Consider the following 20997-nt stretch of genomic DNA (forward strand, 5'->3'; position numbering starts at 1 on the left):
TGTGGCTTCATCTTTACAGCAGAGGAGGCTGTGGATAGACACATCAGAATGGGAATGGGACGTGGAATTAAACTGCAATCCAGAAACACTCGGTCCACTCAACACACTGGACCATTATTACACCACCATCAATAAAGAATGCCTACCGTGCTATTCCACACCCTCACTTCAGGAAATCTGATCACCTGGCTGTACTTCTACTCCCTGAGTATAGGCAAGGACTGAAGACTGCAGTACCAGTAGCGAGGACCAAGAAGGTATGGATAAGGGAAGCACAGGAGTGTTTACAGGACTGCTTTGAATCGGTGGTCTGGACTTTATTCAGGGATTCATCTTCGAATCTGGATGAGTATGCTGCAGTTGTTACTGTTTCATTAAAACCTGTGTGGATGAGTGTGTGCCCACAAAGACTTGCTGTACATTCCCAAACCAAAAGCTGTGGATGAACCAGGAGGTACGACATCTACTGAAGGCTAGATCAAGGCTGGCGACCCAGTTCTGTACCAGAAAACAGGGCATTTCTTGTAGAAGGCTATTTCAAGGGTGAAGAGACAATTTTGAATGAGGTTGGAGGCGACATCAGATGTACAACAACTCTGGCAGGGTTTGCAAGACATTACTTCCTAGAAAGCAAAACCTAATAGCATGAATGGCAGTGATGATTCACTACCAGAGGAACTCTATGCCTTCTATGCCCGCTTTGAAAGGGAGAATATAACTATAGCTGTGAAGATCTCTGTTGCACCAGGTGACCCTGTGATCTCTGTCTCCGAGGCTGATGCTAGACTGTCTTTAAAGAGGGTGAACCCTCGCAAGGCAGAAGGCCCTGATGGAGTACTTAGTAAAGCTCTGAAATTTGTGCCAACCAATTGGCAGGAGCATTTAAGGACATTTTCAAACTCTCACTGCTATGGGCAGAAGTTCCCATGCTTCAAAAAGGCAACAATACCAGTGCCTGAGAAGAATAATGTGAGCTGCCTTAATGACTATTGTTCAGTAGCATTCACATCTAGAGTGATGAAATGCTTTGAGAAGTTGGTCATGACTAGACTGAACTCCTGCCTGAGCAAGGGCCTGGACCCAGTGCAACTTGCCTATCACCACAATAGGTCAATGGTAGACGCAATCTCAATGGCACTTCACTCGGCCTTAAACCACCTGGACAAACAAACACCCATGTCAAGAAGCTGTTCATCGACTATAGCTCAGCGCTTAACAGCATCATTCTCACAGTCCTGATCAATAAGCTACAGAACCTGGCTCTCTGTACCTCCCTCTGCAATTGGATCCTCCATTTCCTAACTGGAAGATCACAATCATATTATGATCACTGCTTCCTAAGGGCTCCTTTACATTAAGCTCCCAAATAAGATCTGGGTTATTACACAACACTCAATCTAAGATAGCCTTTCCCCAAGAAGGTTCAAGCCATCACAAAGGCATTCAACAAATTCCCTCTCTTGTGATCTGACACCGATCTGATTTTCCTAATCCCTTTGCATATTGAAATCCCCCATTACAATTGTGTCATTACCCTTATTACTTGCCTTTTCCAGCTCACTTTGCAATCTCAACCCTAAATCTTGACTACTATTTGGAGGCCCATATATGATTCCCATAATGTTTTTTTTAACCCATGCATTTTCTTAACTCCACCCATAAAGATTCAACATTCGTTGACCCTACGTCACCTCTTTTTAAAGATGTAATTCCATTTCTTACCAATAGATCCACACCACCACCTATGCCTTCCTGCTTGTCCTTTCGATACAAAGTATATCCTTTAATGTTAAGCTCCCAACTATGGTCTTTATCAATGTTCTTCTAGCCATGTGTTCCCTGCGGCTCTTGGAATAGATCTTCCCAGCAAGGCTCCAGGCAGTTCTTTCAGTGGAAGCTCTCACGAACTGGCAGATGTGGCAGTCTGCAGCCAACATGATTTTCTTAGCTTAAAGTACCTGTTGATGGAAACCCTTATAAGCTTATGCTAGTGCTGGACAATAATGCAACATGCTTCTACTCATAGTATGGATGTCTGTTTGTTTAAGTAAAAACAGACTGACGAGCACATAGTTCACATGCAGGTCGCCCTGTTATGCAGTTTGGAGCACAGTGCATTGTCATGAGGGCCAGTGACAGTACCTTTAGCCTCTTTAGGTTGGCCTTGTTGCTCAGTTTAGTTAACCTGTATTTCAGGCCCTGTAAGACTAGGGTGGTAAGGGCAAATGATGCTTAAAGTACAAGGTTTTCATTAACTCATATCATTTTACCCATAAAGTGAGAACCATTATCATTTCAGATTTTCTCAGAAATCCCAAACCTAGGAATAAGTTCTCATAATTATCAACAGTTACAGCACAATTTATCTGAGTTGGATGAGCTTTTACCCATAGAGATAACAAAAAAATATGCATAATCACAACCCATATATTTAGGTAACTGGATAACGTCCATTTAGAGATGCACAAATGAATTCCAGGGGGAAGGCCCACTACCGACAGGTACCAACAGTGTCTTTCTGGATTATGACTCCGTCAAATCACACAGTTGCTGCTACTTTTCTTGCTATGGTCGAGAATCTTTCACTTTCAATTATACCCATCATCCTTTAGAGTTTTGCACAGTGTGCTTTCGTCCATAAAGTCCTTTCAGCTACTGACATATCTCACTGTAACTGTACTAGTTCATCAAAAGAATTTGTGAAGTATATAGGCAGCCTGATCACACTGGAGTTCTGATGTGGTCATAAAGATCTGCAGTTGCTGTTTTAGCAAAGGAGTCAGCTTGTTTATTCCCTGTAGTTATTTCATCATTCCCATTAGTACGAGCTACGTAGTTTATAACAGCACTTGCAGTAAGTAATTGAAAAGCAGGAAAAGGTTCATCGTTAGTTCCCCATGTTTTATCAGAGTTCCAACGAGGTGAGAAACCCACGTAGTTTCCGTAATTGTCCACTGTCATGTGGGGTAGTTTCCGTAATTGTCCACTGTCATGTGGCATAACGAGATTCAGTGCACAGGCTGCAAGGATGCAAGCTTTTGTTAAGACAAAAAGGTTCAGCTACTTGTGCAAAACAGGAGGGAGAGTAGCTGTACCGCCTCAGCTGTTACATGACATGCACACACTGCATATCCACTGAAATTTTCCACTCATTTTCAGTATCAGATCAAGAGGAAAAGCCATCAAAGAAAAAAATTATATGTGGGCTTATATCAGGTGGCATTTTACAGTGGGCAATACCCCTACTGTGTCCACCATCCCATTTCCACATTTGTTGGATCAAGGAAAAGTAAAACCCAGTCAAAATGTATTTCACATTCAGAAAAGTATTATCTAAACAACTACACTGCTGAAAAAATTTCTAGTCATAAGTGGGCCACATGAGCCCATGTGAATAGAGCAGGTTATGTTAAAAACTGAAGTTTACAGTGAAATTTTAAGCAAAAGTTAATCTGGCAATGATTAGCCAACATTTGGTTACTGTCAATTTGGTAAAACAAAGCTAAAAGTTGAAATAACATTCAAGTTAGGACTGGCAGACCACAGTACGTGTGCTTGCAACACTGTGTGTCCGACAGAGTGATCAGCAGCACTGGGGCTCCACAGGGGACTGTCTTGTCTCCCTTTCTCTTCACCATTTACACCTCGGACTTCAACTACTGCACAGAGTCTTGTCATCTTCAGAAGTTTTCGGATGACTCTGCCATAGTTGGATGCATTAGCAAGGGAGATGAGGCTGAGTACTGGGCTACGGTAGGAAACTTTGTCACATGGTGTGAGCAGAATTACCTGCAGCTTAATGTGAAAAAGACTAAGGAGCTGGTGGTAGACCTGAGGAGAGCTAAGGTACCGGTGACCCCTGTTTCCATCCGGGGGTCAGTGTGGACATGGTGGAGGATTACAAATGCCTGGGGATACGAATTGACAATAAACTGGACTGGTCTAAGAACACTGAGGCTGTCTACAAGAAGGGTCTGAGCCATCTCTATTTCCTGAGGAGACTGAGGTCCTTTAACATCTGCCGGACGATGCTGAGGATGTTCTACGAGTCTGTGGTGGCCAGTGCTATCATGTTTGCTGTTGTGTGCTGGGGCAGCAGGCTGAGGGTAGCAGACACCAACAGGATCAACAAACTCATTTGTAAGGCCAGTGATGTTGTGGGGATGGAACTGGACTCTCTCACGGTGGTGTCTGAAAAGAGGATACTGTCTAAGTTGCATGCCATCTTGGTCAATGTCTCCCATCCACTACATAATGTACTGGGTGGGCACAGGAGTACATTCAGCCAGAGACTCATTCCTCCGAGATGCAGCACAGAGCGTCATAGGAAGTCATTACTGCCTGTGGCCATCAAACTTTACAACTCCTCCCTTGGAGGGTCAGACACCCTGAGCCAATAGGCTGGTCCTGGACTTATTTCCTGGCATAATTTACACATTACTATTTAATTATTTATGATTCTATTACTATTTATTATTTATGGTGCAACTGTAACGAAAACTAATTTCCCCCAGGATTAATAAAGTATGACTATGACTATACTATGACTATAAATTGTATAGGACAGCTATTGCAATACTTTAGCAATGTACAATATTGCCCAGAGGCTAGAGTGGAGCAACTGTGAAGTCTCACACACATATTGTCCTCAATTCCCCTTAACAACTTTAATCCCTTGATGCTATAAAACACACACAATTTTACTGAACTCTTCTCATCTCACTCAGGTAACAGTATATGATTTCCTTTAATCTAGCTTGCAATTTACTTACAATAACATTTATTAAAACTGGCACTCCCACTTCTAATATTAATCTGAAATACTTTTGAAAACATTTACTCACCTGTTCTACACATACATTACTACCTTGTCTTTTGTCTGACACTTTTTTTTATGCCAATCAAGGGAAACATCTTCTTAGGCCCTCTACTAGATCAGTTCAAGATCTGCATGTATGTGCTTAAGTATATATATGTATATACACACACACACACACACACACACACACACACAGGGCGAAATAGGCCCTTCTGTTCCTTTGAGCCGCACCACTCAGCAGTCCCCTGATTTAATCCTAGCCTAATTAGGGGGCAATTTATTTTTCAATTTATTCTAATCTAAAGCAAAATCAAAACCCCGTAACAAACAAAAAAAAACCCAGCTGTTTGGTTAAAAGAAAAGAAAAAAAACCTCTGACATATAGTCGTAAATTCAAATCTCTAATAGCCATCATCATTGCTGAACAAGTCGAAAATTGTGAAAGTAGTTCCAGGAAGGTGCCCATTATGTGAAAAAATCTTGTCTAGGTATAGAAATAGAACACCTAATCTTCTCTAGATTTAAACATGACATAACATCAATCAACCAATGGGCACGATTAGGCAGAGTGGCATCTTTCCATTTAAGCAACAAAGTTTTAACTTCTACACGACGGGATCCGGATCAGAAGCATATTTTTGATCTAAATGTTTCAGCTGATTGGCTAAATCAGTTCTCTCCTTATTAGCTTTTTCCTTAATACTTGCTGTATAGGAAATAATTTGGCCTCTAATATAAGCCTTGAAAGTATCCTAAATAATAAGGCTAGAAGTGCCGTCTAGCATATTCTCTTCAAAGAAAAAAGTAATTTGACTCACTAAAAATTGTAAAAAAAAAAGCCTTATCCGATAGTAAAATTGGATTAAAACGCCAAAATCTGTCTGATCGAGAAATCCCTGGAAGATTTAAAGATTAAAAGACAGGGGCATGATCTGAAATAGCAATTTCTTTATAATCACAGGATCGAACAGAGGGTATCAAATGACTATCGACAAAAAAAAATCAATCCTGGAATAGGTATGATGAACGTGAGAAAAAAAAGAATATTCTCTACTTGTTGGGTATAAAAATCACCAAACATCAATAATGTCACATTTCATTAGAAAAGACTGGATATAGGAGGCAGATCTACTAATATTCAATTGTTTCGAAGATAAACAGTCTAAAACAGGGTCAAAACAGCAATTAAAATCACCTCCCAAAATTAAAGAGTACAAATTTAAGTCTGGTAAAAAAGAAAAAAAAAGTTCAAAAAAGCCAGGATCATCTATATTCGGAGCATAGAGATTAGTAAAAAACATTAGTTTGTTATCTAATTTCCCTGAGATTATAATGAACTGCCTATTGGGGTCAGACATTACATCATGTTGAACAAAAGCAACTAAATTGTCAATCAAAATCGAAGTACCTCTGGCCTTGGCTTGGAAGGAAGAATGAAAACTAGACCAGTCCAATGTTTGAACAAACACCCACAGCTAGATCTGTGAACATGTGCCTCTTGTAAAAAAAATAATTGAGGCATTCAATTTCTTAATATAGGTAAAAATCTTATTGTGTTTCACAGGGTGGTTTAAACCTTTCACATTTAAACTAAGAAAATTAATATTGTACACCATGTAAATACGTTTAAAACAGAGGTTAAACATATAAACCATTGGAATATACCAAAAATCTAAACCTTAAAATTCAAAATACTTAACCAAGCAATAGATGAGGCAGGGGTAACCAAACAGCTGATAAAAAGAAAAAAGAAAAAAAAAGCCCACTCCCGTCCACCCCCCTCCCAAAGGAAAAAATCACCCAAGAGAGGGCGAAATCCCACCCCCGACATCCTACTGGCAGAGCTCCAAGAGAAGAAAAGATTAGTACAGAATGAATTCCAACCTAGATTAAATAACATTCAAAAGGACTAAAAAAAATCAAAACATAATTTTTGCAAGCAAAAATTACAAAGAAAACTTACTGAAGTTAAATCTATTAATTTCCTAAACAGAAAAAAATAAAAAAATGAGAAGAAAAAGGAGAATTATTTATGAAAATATATCAAAAAAAAGAATTGTTCAAAGAAAGAAGTAATAAACAAATAAACTGCACAATTGCAACGAGTTGATCAGTCAAACTGAGGGGACAATGTTATATGAAGCAGAAATAAACATTTAAACTTCTGGAGTTGATAGACTAAATATTATTCAGAAGAGCTAAAGAAGTGTTCAAAACATCATGTTGAAAAAAATTTAACTCAGCGAAGAAAATACGATAAGAACAGAAACTAATTACAAGAGTATACGAGAATAGAAGAGAGAATTATTCAAAAAAAAGACGTACTAAACCATTAGATTGCAAACTTCCAGCAACAAAGAATCAGTCAAGCTAAGGAAGCGTAATTTATATGATACAGTATTAAACAATTAGTCTTCTGGGCTTGATTTGGCCTGAAGAAAATCGTGCACTTCCTCAATCGAAAGAAACCACTTAGGAGATCCATTTTCCAAAATGATCCTGAGGCGAGCAGGGTAATTTAGTGAAGGTTTATAGCTTTTGTTATATAACTCCGCCATGACCTTTTTATACTTAAAACGTTCATTTAGTCCCTCAGGCGAATAATCTTCCACCAGCCTTATCTTATAATCTTCAAAGTTAATCATACCTAACCGATGAGATTGTCGAAGTATGGAAATCCTAGTTTGGAAGTCATGAAAAGCAATTACCACAGGTCAAGGTTTTTGTTGAGAAGCAGGTCTAAACAGTGGGACTCGGTGTGCCCAATCTATTCTTGGTGGAGTATCTAAAACATCAGAAAACAAATGAGCCAACAGATTTGCAAAAAAATTCTGAAGGTTGCTTGCCTTCGACCAACTCAGGAAGACCCAAAATTCGTATATTGTCCCTTCTTGATCTATTCTCCAAAGCGACAATCTTTTGTCTTAAAGGTTCAATGATTTTCGATTGTTTATCTCCAAACTTTTCCAATTCGTCCGTCTTAGGCTATGTCCACACTACGCTGGATAATTTTGAAAACAAAGCTTTTTCTCTTCATTTTTACCTTCCGTCCACACTGAAACGGCATTTTCATCCTCTGAAAACGGAGAATTTCAGAAACGGTCTCCAGAGTAAATAAATCTGAAAACGCCTAATCTGTTGCAGTGTGTACTGGGTAACTGGAGCTTTTTAAATCCGTTGTCATGACGTGCCGGAACAGATGGCGGCAGAGCGGCATTTCATTGTTTTCTTTTTATTAGTCTTATTATTATTATTACTACTTTATTGTCGCCAAACAATTGATACCAGAGTGTACAATCATCACAGCGATATTTGATACTGCGCTTCGCAGAACCTAACAATTTCAGAACAGACGGCAAGGAGACTGAAGCCAGAAGAGTTAGAAATGTACTCACCGAACACTTTGGCCCATAGCTTACTGAATAAATAAGTATACTCACTTTGCCCTGTTTTCTGTCCTTGCTTCTATAAAGGTGGTTTACCTATTTATGAAAGTACTTCTCTGACAATAGATGTGCAACAGCCTAATGTAACATTATATGGAAATACAAGATAACACTGATGCAGACATGTTTTATACATTTAACAAGGTGCTTTATCAATGCAACAGAGTCAGTTTTTCAATGTTCGTCGTCAGCCGGGTCATACTGTCCATGAACTCCCTGTTGGTTGCCTCCATACGCTCCAGTATTTTTTTTTAGTTTTAAGTCCTCCTGCGCAAGAGCCAATAGCAATTCCTTTTAAGTTTTTCTACTCTGTAACTGGACAAACACGCACCAAGTATACCGTTTCCTCTTCACTTGTTTTGTGTGTGTCCTGCGCATGCCCAGTAGGAGGAGATTCGCTCAAATATCCGTCTAACATGGACAGAGATAGTTTGAAAAACGCTTAGTGTGGACACCTGTCGTTTTTACTCAAAACCGGCGTTTTCAACATTATCCGGGGTAGTGTAGTATCCAGTCTGGTTAAAGCATCTTCATGTTCTTGAATCTGAGTAGTATGTTCCTGTAAAGTTTTTTGATAAGTCTGCAGCAGAATCTCCATTCGTTTAAGCTCTGTGGTAACTTTTAGAGCAGAATTATCTGCAGCTTAATGTGAAAAAGACTAAGGAGCTGGTGGTAGACCTGAGGAAAGCTAAGGTACCGGTGACCCGTTTCCATCCGGGGGTCAGTGTGGACATGGTGGAGGATTACAAATACCTAGGGATACGAGTTGACAATAAACTGGACTGGTCAAAGAACACTGAGGCTGTCTACAAGAAGGGTCAGAGCCGTCTCTATTTCCTGAGGAGACTGAGGTCCTTTAACATCTGCCGGACGATGCTGAGGATGTTCTACGAGTCTGTGGTGGCCAGTGCTATCATGTTTGCTGATGTGTGCTGGGGCAGCAGGCTGAGGGTGGCAGACACCAACAGGATCAACAAACTCATTCGTAAGGCCAGTGATGTTGTGGGGATAGAACTAGACTCTCTCTCTGTCTAAAAAGAGGATGCTGTCTAAGTTGCATGCCATCTTGGTCAATGTCTCCCATCCACTACATAATGTACTGGGTGGGCACAGGAGTACATTCAGCCAGAGACTCGTTCCTCCAAGATGCAGCACAGAGCGTCATAGGAAGTCATTCCTGCCTGTGGCCATCAACCTTTACAACTCTTCCCTTGGAGGGTCAGACACCCTGAGCCAATAGGCTGGTCCTGGACTTATTTCATAATTTACTGGCATAATTTACATATTACTATTTAACTATTTATGGTTCTATTACAATTTATTATTTATGGTGCAACTGTAACGAAAACTAATTTCCCCCCGGATTAATAAAGTTTGACTATGACTATGACTAAATATACATCTGAAAGTTGTTCAGACGTTTTGCTCTGAGCTTTCTGAATTAACTCCACAATAGCTTCCATGGTCATGGAAGGACCCTCTTCTTTTTTTTTTATTAGAAGTTTTAGCACGAGACATCATAATACTCCAAAAGTAAGTTTTCAAAGCAGATTGGATTCAGTAATTTAAAAAGAACGGAGCCGTTCGAGAAACACGTCTACTCCATGCAATGCCAGGAGGAGGAGTCTGGGGGACAATTGACAATGACCAATTAACCTACCAACCGGTATGTCTTTGGACTGTGGGAGGAAACAAGAACACCCAGAAGTAACCTACACAGCCACGAGCAGAACATTCAAACTCCTTGAAGCAGTGGCAGGAATTGAACCCAGGTCACTGCGACTGTAAAGCATTGTGCTAACCACTACGCTACCATGCTGCCCCAGTCAACATTTTGATCAACCCCTGTGACTCCCTTCTCCCATATTGCTATTAGGAACCAATGCCTGTGGCAGGGCACCGGCTGATGCCAGCCTCACTGAGTATTCAAGAGGCACCAATTGGTGTTGGTGTTGAAAGCGTGCCTGGGGAAGGCAGGAGTACAGCATCTAGTTCATCCTCAGACCCTGGTGCTGATTGTTTCTTTTCAAACACTGAGGTAGCTTTATACTTTGTTTGTTTGTTCTGTGTTTTTCCTTCTTTAATGTTTGCTCAGTTTCTCTGCTTTTTTTGTAAAAGGATTCATCAATCCGTTTCTGCATTTCACATCTACATTCAACAATGACAGGCCTTCCCAAAATTTTCTTTCCCTAACAAAATATCTGCAGACACTCACTTAGTCCATTCCACCCAGACAATATTAAGCCTTTTTGGTACAAACATGTATGGTACTGGAGTCCTTTAGAGGTCCAGGACAGGGGACTTCCACACTATCTTTCATGCATACACAATCAGGGCACACACATGCACGCAGACACATACAGATTTCTTTTTTTTTAAGCAACACACCTTCTGAATTTTCCAGTACTTTGTGTGGGACCCAAGCCGGACCATGGCAAACATTTTCTTTTAAAGATTCAGCTTTCCTACGTTTTAACTATGGTGTTGGCTTACCTCGACTACTCCACATCCCAGCAGCAGACTCTATCTCTTGCTCAAACAGCCTAGAATTTAGAACTGATCGGCTGCCGGGGCTGAATTCCTTTCTCCCGTTTAATAAAGTCAAGGGTAAGCATCTCCAAGTAACTGTCATCGCCAATAATAAAATAAAATAACTGGGCCCAGAACGCATGCACTCTTATGACTCACACATAATTTATTTTATTTATGTACAGGGAGAACTGCATGGCCCCTGTCACCTCACCGCTCTGAACTCAGAACAGAAAACTACTATTTTTATACAGAATTGGCTTATTGGTTACAGATATTGACCACTTGGTAAATTGTATACGTTTGATATCCTTACTTACAAGATCAATTGCCATTCACGATACAGATGTTAAAATTCAATCTACAAACAAATGATATTCTGAAGTTAGTAAAGCAATTGACAGTTGTTGGGTATATTTCACATCCTTCTGTTATTTCTATTTCATCTGCCTCCAGCACCCCTTAATGTGTAAAGAGATGTTGTTTTAGGATGACCTTTCAAGAAAGTCTCACTAGTGAGGCTTTGTCTGGTTTGAGTATACACTGCCGCAGTCACTACCACGTATCTCATCTGTAGTAAGTAGAGGTGTCTCTGGTGGTCTCACTTGACTTCAACTGCTCCAGCTGCAACCATCAATCTGCTCCCAAATGAGATATTTATTCAAGGTTATATTAATATAACCTTTATATTTACTGACAACCTTCGCTTACACTCCCCACTAACTCAGGAAAGAAGCCAACATAATCAAGGACCCTTCCCATTTTCTCTTCTCCTCTCTCTATCATAGGGGTCCCCAACCTTTTTTGCACCACGGACTGGTTTAATATTGACGATATTAAAATCAAACAAGGATTGAAAGACTCTTAGCCGGCTACAGAAAGAGTTTACAAGCTGTGATACTTGCCAAAGGGGGTGTTTCTACTGACCATGCAGGGTGCCCAAACTTTTGATTCGGGCCCTTTTACTTTTTTGTTATTTTGAAACTGTAAAAGATGAAAATTAAAAAGTAATCCTGCTTAAAATATTAAAGAAATGTGTCATCATTAACTTTATGCCTTTTGGAAATCAAGTCATCTTTTACTCGCCTAGCTATGCACAGTAACAGAAATTTTGATCAAGGGTGCCTAAACTTTTGCATGCCACTGTATGTAATGTCTGCTGTTTAAATCCATCATCCACACCTTATTTTCCACTGGACTATTCCAACAAATATGTCGTCCTTCATCCTTCTACCTTCCTTAATTGATAGGTGAACTAAAATTCTGCGGCCTACATTGTATTTCCACCATTAATTTCTGTCTTTCTCATTCTATGTTGGGTTCATATTAAACAAGATTTTCAAGTCCTCAACAAGCTGCACATCTTTTCAAGCCCTTTAAGCTTCAGAGATATCAGCAATCTTCCTGTCTTGGCCTTACTTGTCATTTTATTTAATCACTCCGCAGCTAATAACCATGCTGTCAGCTTTAGCATTTTGTGTAGTATCTCACTGATTAGCTCAATGTCAAGTTTTATTTGATAATCCTTTTGTGAGGTAACTTGGGATGTTTGTTGTGTTAAGTGTGATCTTCAGATTATTGGTGGTTAACTTCCTGCTCACCTTGGTATAGTTACTCTACCACAAACACAGCTAGTTAGGGTAAGACTGTAGAACAGTGAGAACCTCTGTTTGTGACATCCCACTAAGCTTTTGTACTTGCTGACACTTCTGGAATGTTTTTGACCTTGTCCTTTTCCTGCAACTTCCTATTAGCAAAGTGTAAGTTGAATTAAGGGTAAAATAGAATTCAGTTTGCCCAAACACATTGGTTCAGCATGTTTGCATCCTTACCACAAATTTAACCTTGCTTTAGAAAGTTTCAAAGACAGCCTGAAAAGTTAGCAGCAGAAGCTGCAGAGCATTCAGTTAGTAAATGTGCAAACAGATGGCATCTTCTCTTTTGTACTTTCCACCGCCCACCTCCCCGCCACAATTTCCAATTTTAACAACTTCCAATAATAGCTAGCAACTTCCAGGTATTCTATGTTTCAATTGTGATAAAAGATGTAACTGTGAAGGAAGATCATCCAAGAGAAATGGAGGCAAAGAATGGACCCATAGACAAGATGAGAGAGGTGCTGGAAGAGCCATCATTTTGAAAGAGATTTTTGCATGAAGGGTAACATTTTCTCATCATCATTTGCTCTGAATGGCAATATAATTTGATCTTAATATTGGTTTATTATTAACGTACGTGAAAAGCTACTTTGAAAAACTTGGGCTTTGCATGCCATCCAGATAGATCATGCTATACATAATTACAGTGAAGTACTGAAAAGAAAACAATGTAGAATGTGGTGTTGCAGTTACAGAGACAAATAAACTGTGAAGGCTGCAAAGACATAAATACTATGATAAAGAGATAAATTAACTATTTGTCACATGTACACTGAAACATCGAAAATAGAGTGACAAATTAAATCAATGAGAAAGGTGCTGGGCAACTCACAAGTGTCTCCATGTTCTGGCATCAATATAGCATGCCCACAACTTTGTAATCCTAATGGTAATCATCTTCTATGATGGTTTGTACTCAAAAGCTCTTGTAACTTCTACCTGATAGAGCAGTGGTCCCCAACCACTGGGCCGCAAAGCATGTGCTACCGGGCCGTGAGGAAGCGATATGAGTCAGCTGCAACTTTCCTCATTCCCTGTCATGCACTGTTGAACTTGAACATAGGATTGCCAACTGTCCCGTATTTGCCAGAACATCCCGTATATTGGGCTAAATTGGTTTGTCCCATATTTCCCCCGCTAAGGTAGAGCGTTCCTATGAAACCTTTCGTGCCGAAATGGCGTGAAGCAAAGAAGCAATTACCATTAATTTATATGGGAAAAATTTTTGAGCGTTTCCAGACCCAAAAAATAACCTAACAAATTATACCAAATAACACATAAAACCAAAAATAAATAACACTAACATATAGTAAAAGCAGGAATGATATGATAAATACACAGTCTACATAAAGTAGAAATAATGCATGTACAGTGTAGTCGGGAAGATGAAGGCAAAACCGATTTGTGGGGGAAAAAAATCGGCATGTACGCACATGCGCACACAGGTGCCCATGCAAGGCTTCATGGTGATGGTAGTCTTTCCTGGGGTAAGGTGTCCCAGGATTTGACTGCTACTTTTGTCCCTTATTTGGGAGTGAGAAAGTTGGCAACCCTAACTGTAAAAGACATGTCCAGCTGAGTTTAACCCTACTTGAACACCCCCCCCCACCCCGGTCGACACGGTTTTATCCCCGCTTGTTCAATCCCTTCCTACCTATGTTCATGACACTTCTCACGCTCTTAAACTTTCCGATGATTTTAAGTTCCCTGGCCCCCACCGCTTTATTTTCACCATGGATGTCTCAAAGCTCTCTGCTTCTTTTTGGATTCCAGACCTAATCAGTTCCCCTCTACCACCACTCTGCTCTGTCTAGCGGAATTAGTCCTTACTCTTAATAATTTTTCCTTTGGCTCCTCCCACTTCCTCCAAACTAAAGGTGTAGCTATGGGCACCCGTATGGGTCCTAGCTATGCTTGCCTTTTTGTTGGCTTTGTGGAACAATCTATGTTCCGAACCTATTCTGGTATCTGTCCCCCACTTTTCCTTCGCTACATCGACGACTGCATTGGCGCTGCTTCCTGCACGCATGCTGAGCTTGTTGACTTCATTAACTTTGCGTCCAACTTTCACCCTGTCCTCCAGTTTACCTGGTCCATTTCCGACACCTCTCTCCCCTTTCTAGATTTTTCTGTCTCTGTCTCTGTCTCTGGAGACAGCTTATCCACTGATGTCTACTATAAGCCTACTGACTCTCACAGCTATCTGGACTATTCCTCTTCTCACCCTGTCTCTTGGAAAAATGCCATCCCCTTCTCGCAATTCCTCCGTCTCCGCCGCATCTGCTCTCAGGATGAGGCTATTCATTCCAGGACGAGGGAGATGTCCTCCTTTTCTAAAGAAAGGGGCTTCCCTTTCTCCACCATCAACTCTGCTCTCAAACGCATCTCCCCCATTTCACGCACATCTGCTCTCACTCCATCCTCCCACCACCCCACTAGGAATAGGGTTCCCCTAGTCCTCACCTACCACCCCACCAGCCTCTGGGTCCAACATATTATTCTCCGTAACTTCTGCCACCTCCAACGGGATCCCACCACTAAGCACATCTTTCCCTCCCCCACCCCGCTTTCCACAGGGATCACTCCCTACGCAACTCCCTTGTCCATTCGTCCCCCCCATCCCTCCCCACTGATCTCCCTCCTGGCACTTATCCTTGTAAGCGGAACAAGTGCTACACATGCCCTTACACTTCCTCCCTTATCACCATTCAGGGCCTCAGACAGTCCTTCCAGGTGAGGCGACACTTCACCTGTGAGTCAGCTGGGGTGATATACTGCGTCCGGTGCTCCCGATGTGGCCTTCTATATATTGGCGAGACCCGACGCAGACTGGGAGATTGCTTTGCTGAACACCTACGTTCTGTCCGCCAGAGAAAGCAGGATCTCCTAGAGGCCACACATTTTAATTCCACATCCCATTCCCATTCTGACATGTCTATCCATGGCCTCCTCTACTGTAAAGATGAAGCCACACTCAGGTTGGTGGAACAACACCTTATATTCTGTCTGGGTAGCCTCCAACCTGATGGCATGAACATTGACTTCTCTAACTTCCGCTAATGCCCCACCTCCCCCTCGTACCCCATCCGTTATTTATTTTTATACACACCTTCTTTCTCTCACTCTCCTTTTTCTCCCTCTGTCACTCTCACTATACCCCTTGCCCATCCTCTGGGTTCCCCCCCCCCACTTGTCTTTCTCCCTGGGCCTCCTGTCCCATGATCCTCTCATATCCCCTTTGCCAATCACCTGTCCAGCTCTTGGCTCCATCCCTCCCCCTCCTGTCTTCTCCTATCATTTTGGATCTCCCCCTCCCCCTCCAACATTCAAATCTCTTACTGACTCTTCCTTCAGTTAGTCCTGACGAAGGGTCTCAGCCTGAAACGTCGACTGTACCTCCTCCTAGAGATGCTGCCTGGCCTGCTGCGTTCACCAGCAACTTTGATGTGTGTTGCTTGAATTTCCAGCATCTGCAGAATTCCTGTTGTTTATCTTTAACTTTATGACTTTTGGAGATTAGTTCATCTTCTACTCACTTAACTATTCACAGTAATAGAAATTTTGACCGGGGTGCCCAAACTTCTGCATGCCATTGTAGGTGGAAACAGGCAATCGCAAATGGCACAGATGTGTTGGTTAGAAGTAATCTTGGAATGATTTAACTGAAAGGCAGATTGTCCTTATTTTTATTCTGAATATTGTTTAGATTAATAGTTTTATTAATGTGCCATTTCACCTATGTACAAAATATTCTAATAACTTAGCCACAAATTAAAGAAAAAGTCTTGTCATGCAGCCCAGTGACAGATCTTTCAGAAAGGGAGCAATGTCCATTCTTCCAGGGTAACAACCTGCACCTGGCCTAACCCACTAAGTGATAGGACTTACTAAAAAAAAAAACAAGCCACTAAGAGAAAAGCAAGACCTTCAAAGTACATTTATTATCAAGGTATGTATACTATATATAACCTTGAGATTAGTCTCATTACAGGCAGCCATAAAACAAAGAAACCCAATAGATTCCATTTAAAAAAAGACCGTCAAACAGCCAACTTGCAGGAAAAAAAAACGCGCAAGCAATAAAAGTAAGCAAATAGCATTCAGAACTGAAGTTCACAAAAGTAAGTCCACAACCACGAAGCCAGTCTTCACTTCTATTGATTCAGTCTATTAGTCGCAGGCCACAGCCTTAGTTCAGTGTAGAGACAAATAAACCTCACGAAGCAGCAAGATGAACTGGCCTGTCCATCACCTCCCGCTCTGACAAACTGACCTTTTCAATCTGGCCCGGCATTTAATCATCCAAACTTTGGGTCTTTTGTCACTCTTGGACCGCGGCCCTGTCTCTTCAATATGCTCTTGGGCCCGGTCCTTAATTCAGCCTGTAGCTGACCTTTCCAATTCGGCCTGGCAGTTAAATCGATCAAACTTCGGGTCTTTCCCTGCTCTCGGGCCCAGGCCTGGGCCCCACCATCTCGACTCTGCTCACCTCACCTTGGTACTGCCACATCGAATCACGGCCAAATCCTCTCCAGCAATGACCAAACATTGGCTCATTCCTCACTCTTGGGCCTTGGGCCTAGCCACTTGATTTGACCTGCCCACACCACGCCACAAGAATCCTGCACCTTCAAGACTTCAATTCACACCACAAAAATACCAAGTTGTACAGGTGGTTCAACAGCTCAACTCCGAAAGGGGAGTTACAGGCTATTGCTTGTAATGATCGTATCCAAGGAAAAGTGTGATTAAATACTGTAATTTTTTTGTTTTGTTTGCAACCTGCATGTCATTGCTGGGCTTCACTAGCATCATTTTAAACCTTCCAGTAAACATAACAAAAAACAAGTATTACTTTGCAAATGTGAACTTTGTACTGTCTACAAAAGATCACGTATGAAATGCAGGAGGTTTCAAATCTTCAAATTTTACCATGTCATTATTGCTATATCAGTTCTTTCCTTGCCAATCCGAAACAAGAACCCTCAAGGTATTTGAAATAAAATTGAATTTACATAATTCTTTCCCTAACTAACAAAAGTGTGTGTAATTGCTTCAGGGACAATTTACAACCTTGCCCAAGCCCCAACACATACCTGATTGTTTAAGCTTTCCCCTATGGATTGATTAAAATAAAAGGAATCATCCAAGGAATCATTTTGGAATCAGAGTATGCTACAGATGTGATGTTTCATACAGTAATAGTATAATACCCAGATGGTGATTATTCCATTGTCAATAAGGCCTGGAATGTTATCAATAATATACAGACCTAATTATATGCACAGTTTGCATGTAACAGTGTTCCATTTACTGGATTATTTGAAGAAACCAACTATACTTTTAATTGAAGTTGCTGTGATTCCTACCTTGTGTTCTATTGCCTCTATCCTAAAATAGTTTGTTTTCTGAGGAAAATCAACTTTATTTATTGATCTAAAGACTGTTGTGGCCCAAGCTTACATCTTGTCCAACACCAAATCAAAGGGTGAAGTCAGGTTAGTAAATGCAATGTAGATGAAAATACAATATAGATATTGGTTAAACATGCATTGATACATATTCAAAGTACTAATAAGCACAGAAACTTTTGAAGTTATATTATTAGTTACACACCTAATAGTATAACTACTTGCTTTATCATAAAATAGTTATTCCACAAAACAGCTATCTGTGATTGCAAAGTAATAGAAAATCTTGCCTCTCTGTGCTATCTGCAAATATCCTGTAGACAGGTACTGCTCCAGGTCCTGCTGAAAGGCCTCTTCAAAAAACTTCTGCCGCTCTTTCAATTTCTGCTGCTGTGTGTTCTCCATATCTTGCACTTTCTGAGCATATTCTTCATCCAGCTTACCTGGAACACAGAACTTGAGCCATGAGAAAATAAATATGAAATGCATATATTGCAAAAAATGCATGAAGCAGGAATTTCAATCTTATTCCTCTTGCAAAAATATAATTATTTTAAAGATTGGTAAAGCAGCTTCCATCTTGCTTTTAAAGTTTATGCTGGCAGATCAAGTCACCCCAACAACTTTATTTTGCATTAAGTTCAGAAGCAGAGGAGCACTCTGAACCAAAGCAGTTCATCTTGTGACCACAGAGAACGGATGGCTCTGTTTGAATGCAATGCTCCAACACTTTGTTTAATTTACTAATCCTACATAGGAGGAAAATGATTGTTTCATCCTTTGTAAAGGATTTCATCATTTTAATTTTGCTTTTGTAAGTTTTGATGTCAATATAACAAGTGAAATTTGAGTATATTGTCATATGCACAGGTGTTATGAAAAACACTTGCAGCAGCATCACAGGCACATAAGCATCATATAAGCAGCATTCATAAACAAATTTTTACAAGAAAACAAAAACAAAATAAAACAGTAAATTTTAGTGCAAAGTGATCAGAATAGTCATAAGTATTGCTAAACTGTAGTGGTGATGTGCAGATTGGTTCAAGAACTGAATGACTGAAAGGAAGTAGCTGTTCTTGAACGTGGTGGTGTGAGACTTCAGGCTTCTGTACCTCTTGCTTGATGGTAACTGCGAGAAGACACAAAGGCCTGGATGATGGATGTTGCCTTTATTGGGCAGTGCCTCCTATAGATACCACCGATAATGGGCAGGGATCTGCCTGTGATCTATACTCTCTGCAGCTTCTTACGTTCCTGTGCATTTGAATTGCTGTACCAGACCATAACCAAAATGGGACTGCTCCTCTGCAGAATACCAGTGATCTTGGTGGATGTGTGTTGAGTCAGCAGGGATGACACAAAGACCACATATGCCCATGGTCAACGACCAGCGATCAACAGGCTCTGCAGATGAGGACAGACAACATCCATAGATCGGCAAGTCCCAGGATCAGAAGTTCTTGGGTTGGAGCATCATGTGAGTCTGGAGTTCAAAGTCCCATGATCAGCAAGTCCTGGGGTCAATACCAAAGGTCAGAGCCCAAAAGTACAAGACTGAAGCTGGCAAGCCTGGAAGTCAAAGCCTCATGTTGTTAAATCCAGAAGTCAGTCCTCCTACAAGTCAGGGCCAGAGATGACCTCCGCATGTCAGCAAATCCCATGGTTGGAGGCCTACGCAAGTTGGAACTTAAGGAGCAGGGATCAAAGTACCATTATCAGCGAGTACTGGGGTCAATACCAAAGGTCGAAGAATGAAGTCAATGAGTCCGGACATCGAGGCCCTAGGTTATCAGGTTTGAAAGTTGGAGGAATGAAGTCTGTGAGTCTGGGCCAGGCACTAGAGATTGGAGGCACAAAGCTGACCAGCCTGGGAAAGAAGCCTGCCTATATGTGTGAGTGGGTGGATAGGAGGGAGAAAGGACATTTATTTTGCTGTTGTGTTGCTGCTTTTGTTTACATTGCTCTGGTGAACATCACCGGCATGCTAAGTCGATACCGGAATATGTGGCTACACTTGAGGACTGCCCCCAGCACATCCTTAGTTTGTGCTGGTTGTTAACACAAATAACTCACTTCACCATACGTTTTGATATGCATGTGATAAATGGATCTGAATCTGAGGTGAGATGAACACTACAATCAGTTTGCCAGCAGAGAACTACTAAAGAGGATACAACAATAGGTAATTCACTGCGGATGTTCCAGGTCAGGGGAGCAGGAACAGAACAAGGTTACCACATCTGTGCAGCACAATGAATTATCATAAAGCAGACACCACCATCTGGTTCATGTGGTGGATCGCAAATCCCTAGGGCTGGAGCACTGTATCAGGGAAGTTGGGAGTGAGCCATGTCTGTGAAACAGAATACACTAAAGTCCTGCGTGACCCTCTGACAGAGCAATTTTGCTCTGAGGTTTTCTATTTTGCTTTCTAATGACTGCATACTAGCCTGGAGAATGGAGAGGGTGGGACTTAGCATACCTGAAGTCATGCCTTGCAGCCATGATTTTTGAAACAATGGAGATCTCTCTGGTGTTTCCAACAGCTGTCTTTATCTTGTTGGAGGTATGTTCTGCTGGTCTTGTCTAGGATTCTTAATACTGCCAATTCATTTAAAGTGTCTTAAAAGTACATGGCCATCTGCAGTTTTCAGATTTACAAAGTCAAATCCCAAATATGAAACTATATTGCAGCATGCAAATTGTCACATCTCTACCATCATCTGCAAGGAAGTGGTCAGTATTACCAGCTGCAACTACTAATCAGATTTTGCAAATAAAACGTCAAGTGAACAAACAGCTATTTTCAGTCCTGTGCAATTGTGGACAATAATTAGCCAATTTATAATTGTGTATGTTTCTGCAATTATAAACATGACAAAATCTGCAGATGCTGGAAATCCAAAGCAACACACACAAAATGCTGCAGGAACTCAGCAGGCCAGGCAGCGTCTATGGAAAAGAGTAAACAGTTGACATTTCAGGTCAAGATCCTTCATCAGGACTGGAAAGGAAGGGGAAAAGTCAGACTAAGAAGGTGGGGAGAGGGAAGGAAGAAGTACAAGGTAGCAGGTGATAGGTGAAACCGGGAAAGAGGGAGGGGTGAAGTGAGAGCTAGGAAGTTGATTGGT

The 20997-nt window shown here is 41.1% G+C and overlaps 1 protein-coding gene across 2 annotated transcripts in view; it reads right to left on the reverse strand.

Annotated features, from left to right (window-relative positions):
• Window positions 1-20997, reverse strand: part of LOC140212615 (dysbindin-like) — a 302042-nt gene that overhangs the window by 14477 nt on the left and 266568 nt on the right. For both annotated transcript variants that reach the window (XM_072283635.1, XM_072283634.1), the window contains exon 8: window positions 18154-18306. In XM_072283635.1, coding sequence (XP_072139736.1) covers window positions 18154-18306 — 153 coding nt within the window. The remainder of the gene's footprint in view (window positions 1-18153; window positions 18307-20997) is intronic.

The sequence above is a fragment of the Mobula birostris genome, chromosome 19 (assembly GCF_030028105.1).
Source record: "Mobula birostris isolate sMobBir1 chromosome 19, sMobBir1.hap1, whole genome shotgun sequence".
In the NCBI taxonomy this organism is placed as follows: domain Eukaryota; kingdom Metazoa; phylum Chordata; class Chondrichthyes; order Myliobatiformes; family Myliobatidae; genus Mobula; species Mobula birostris.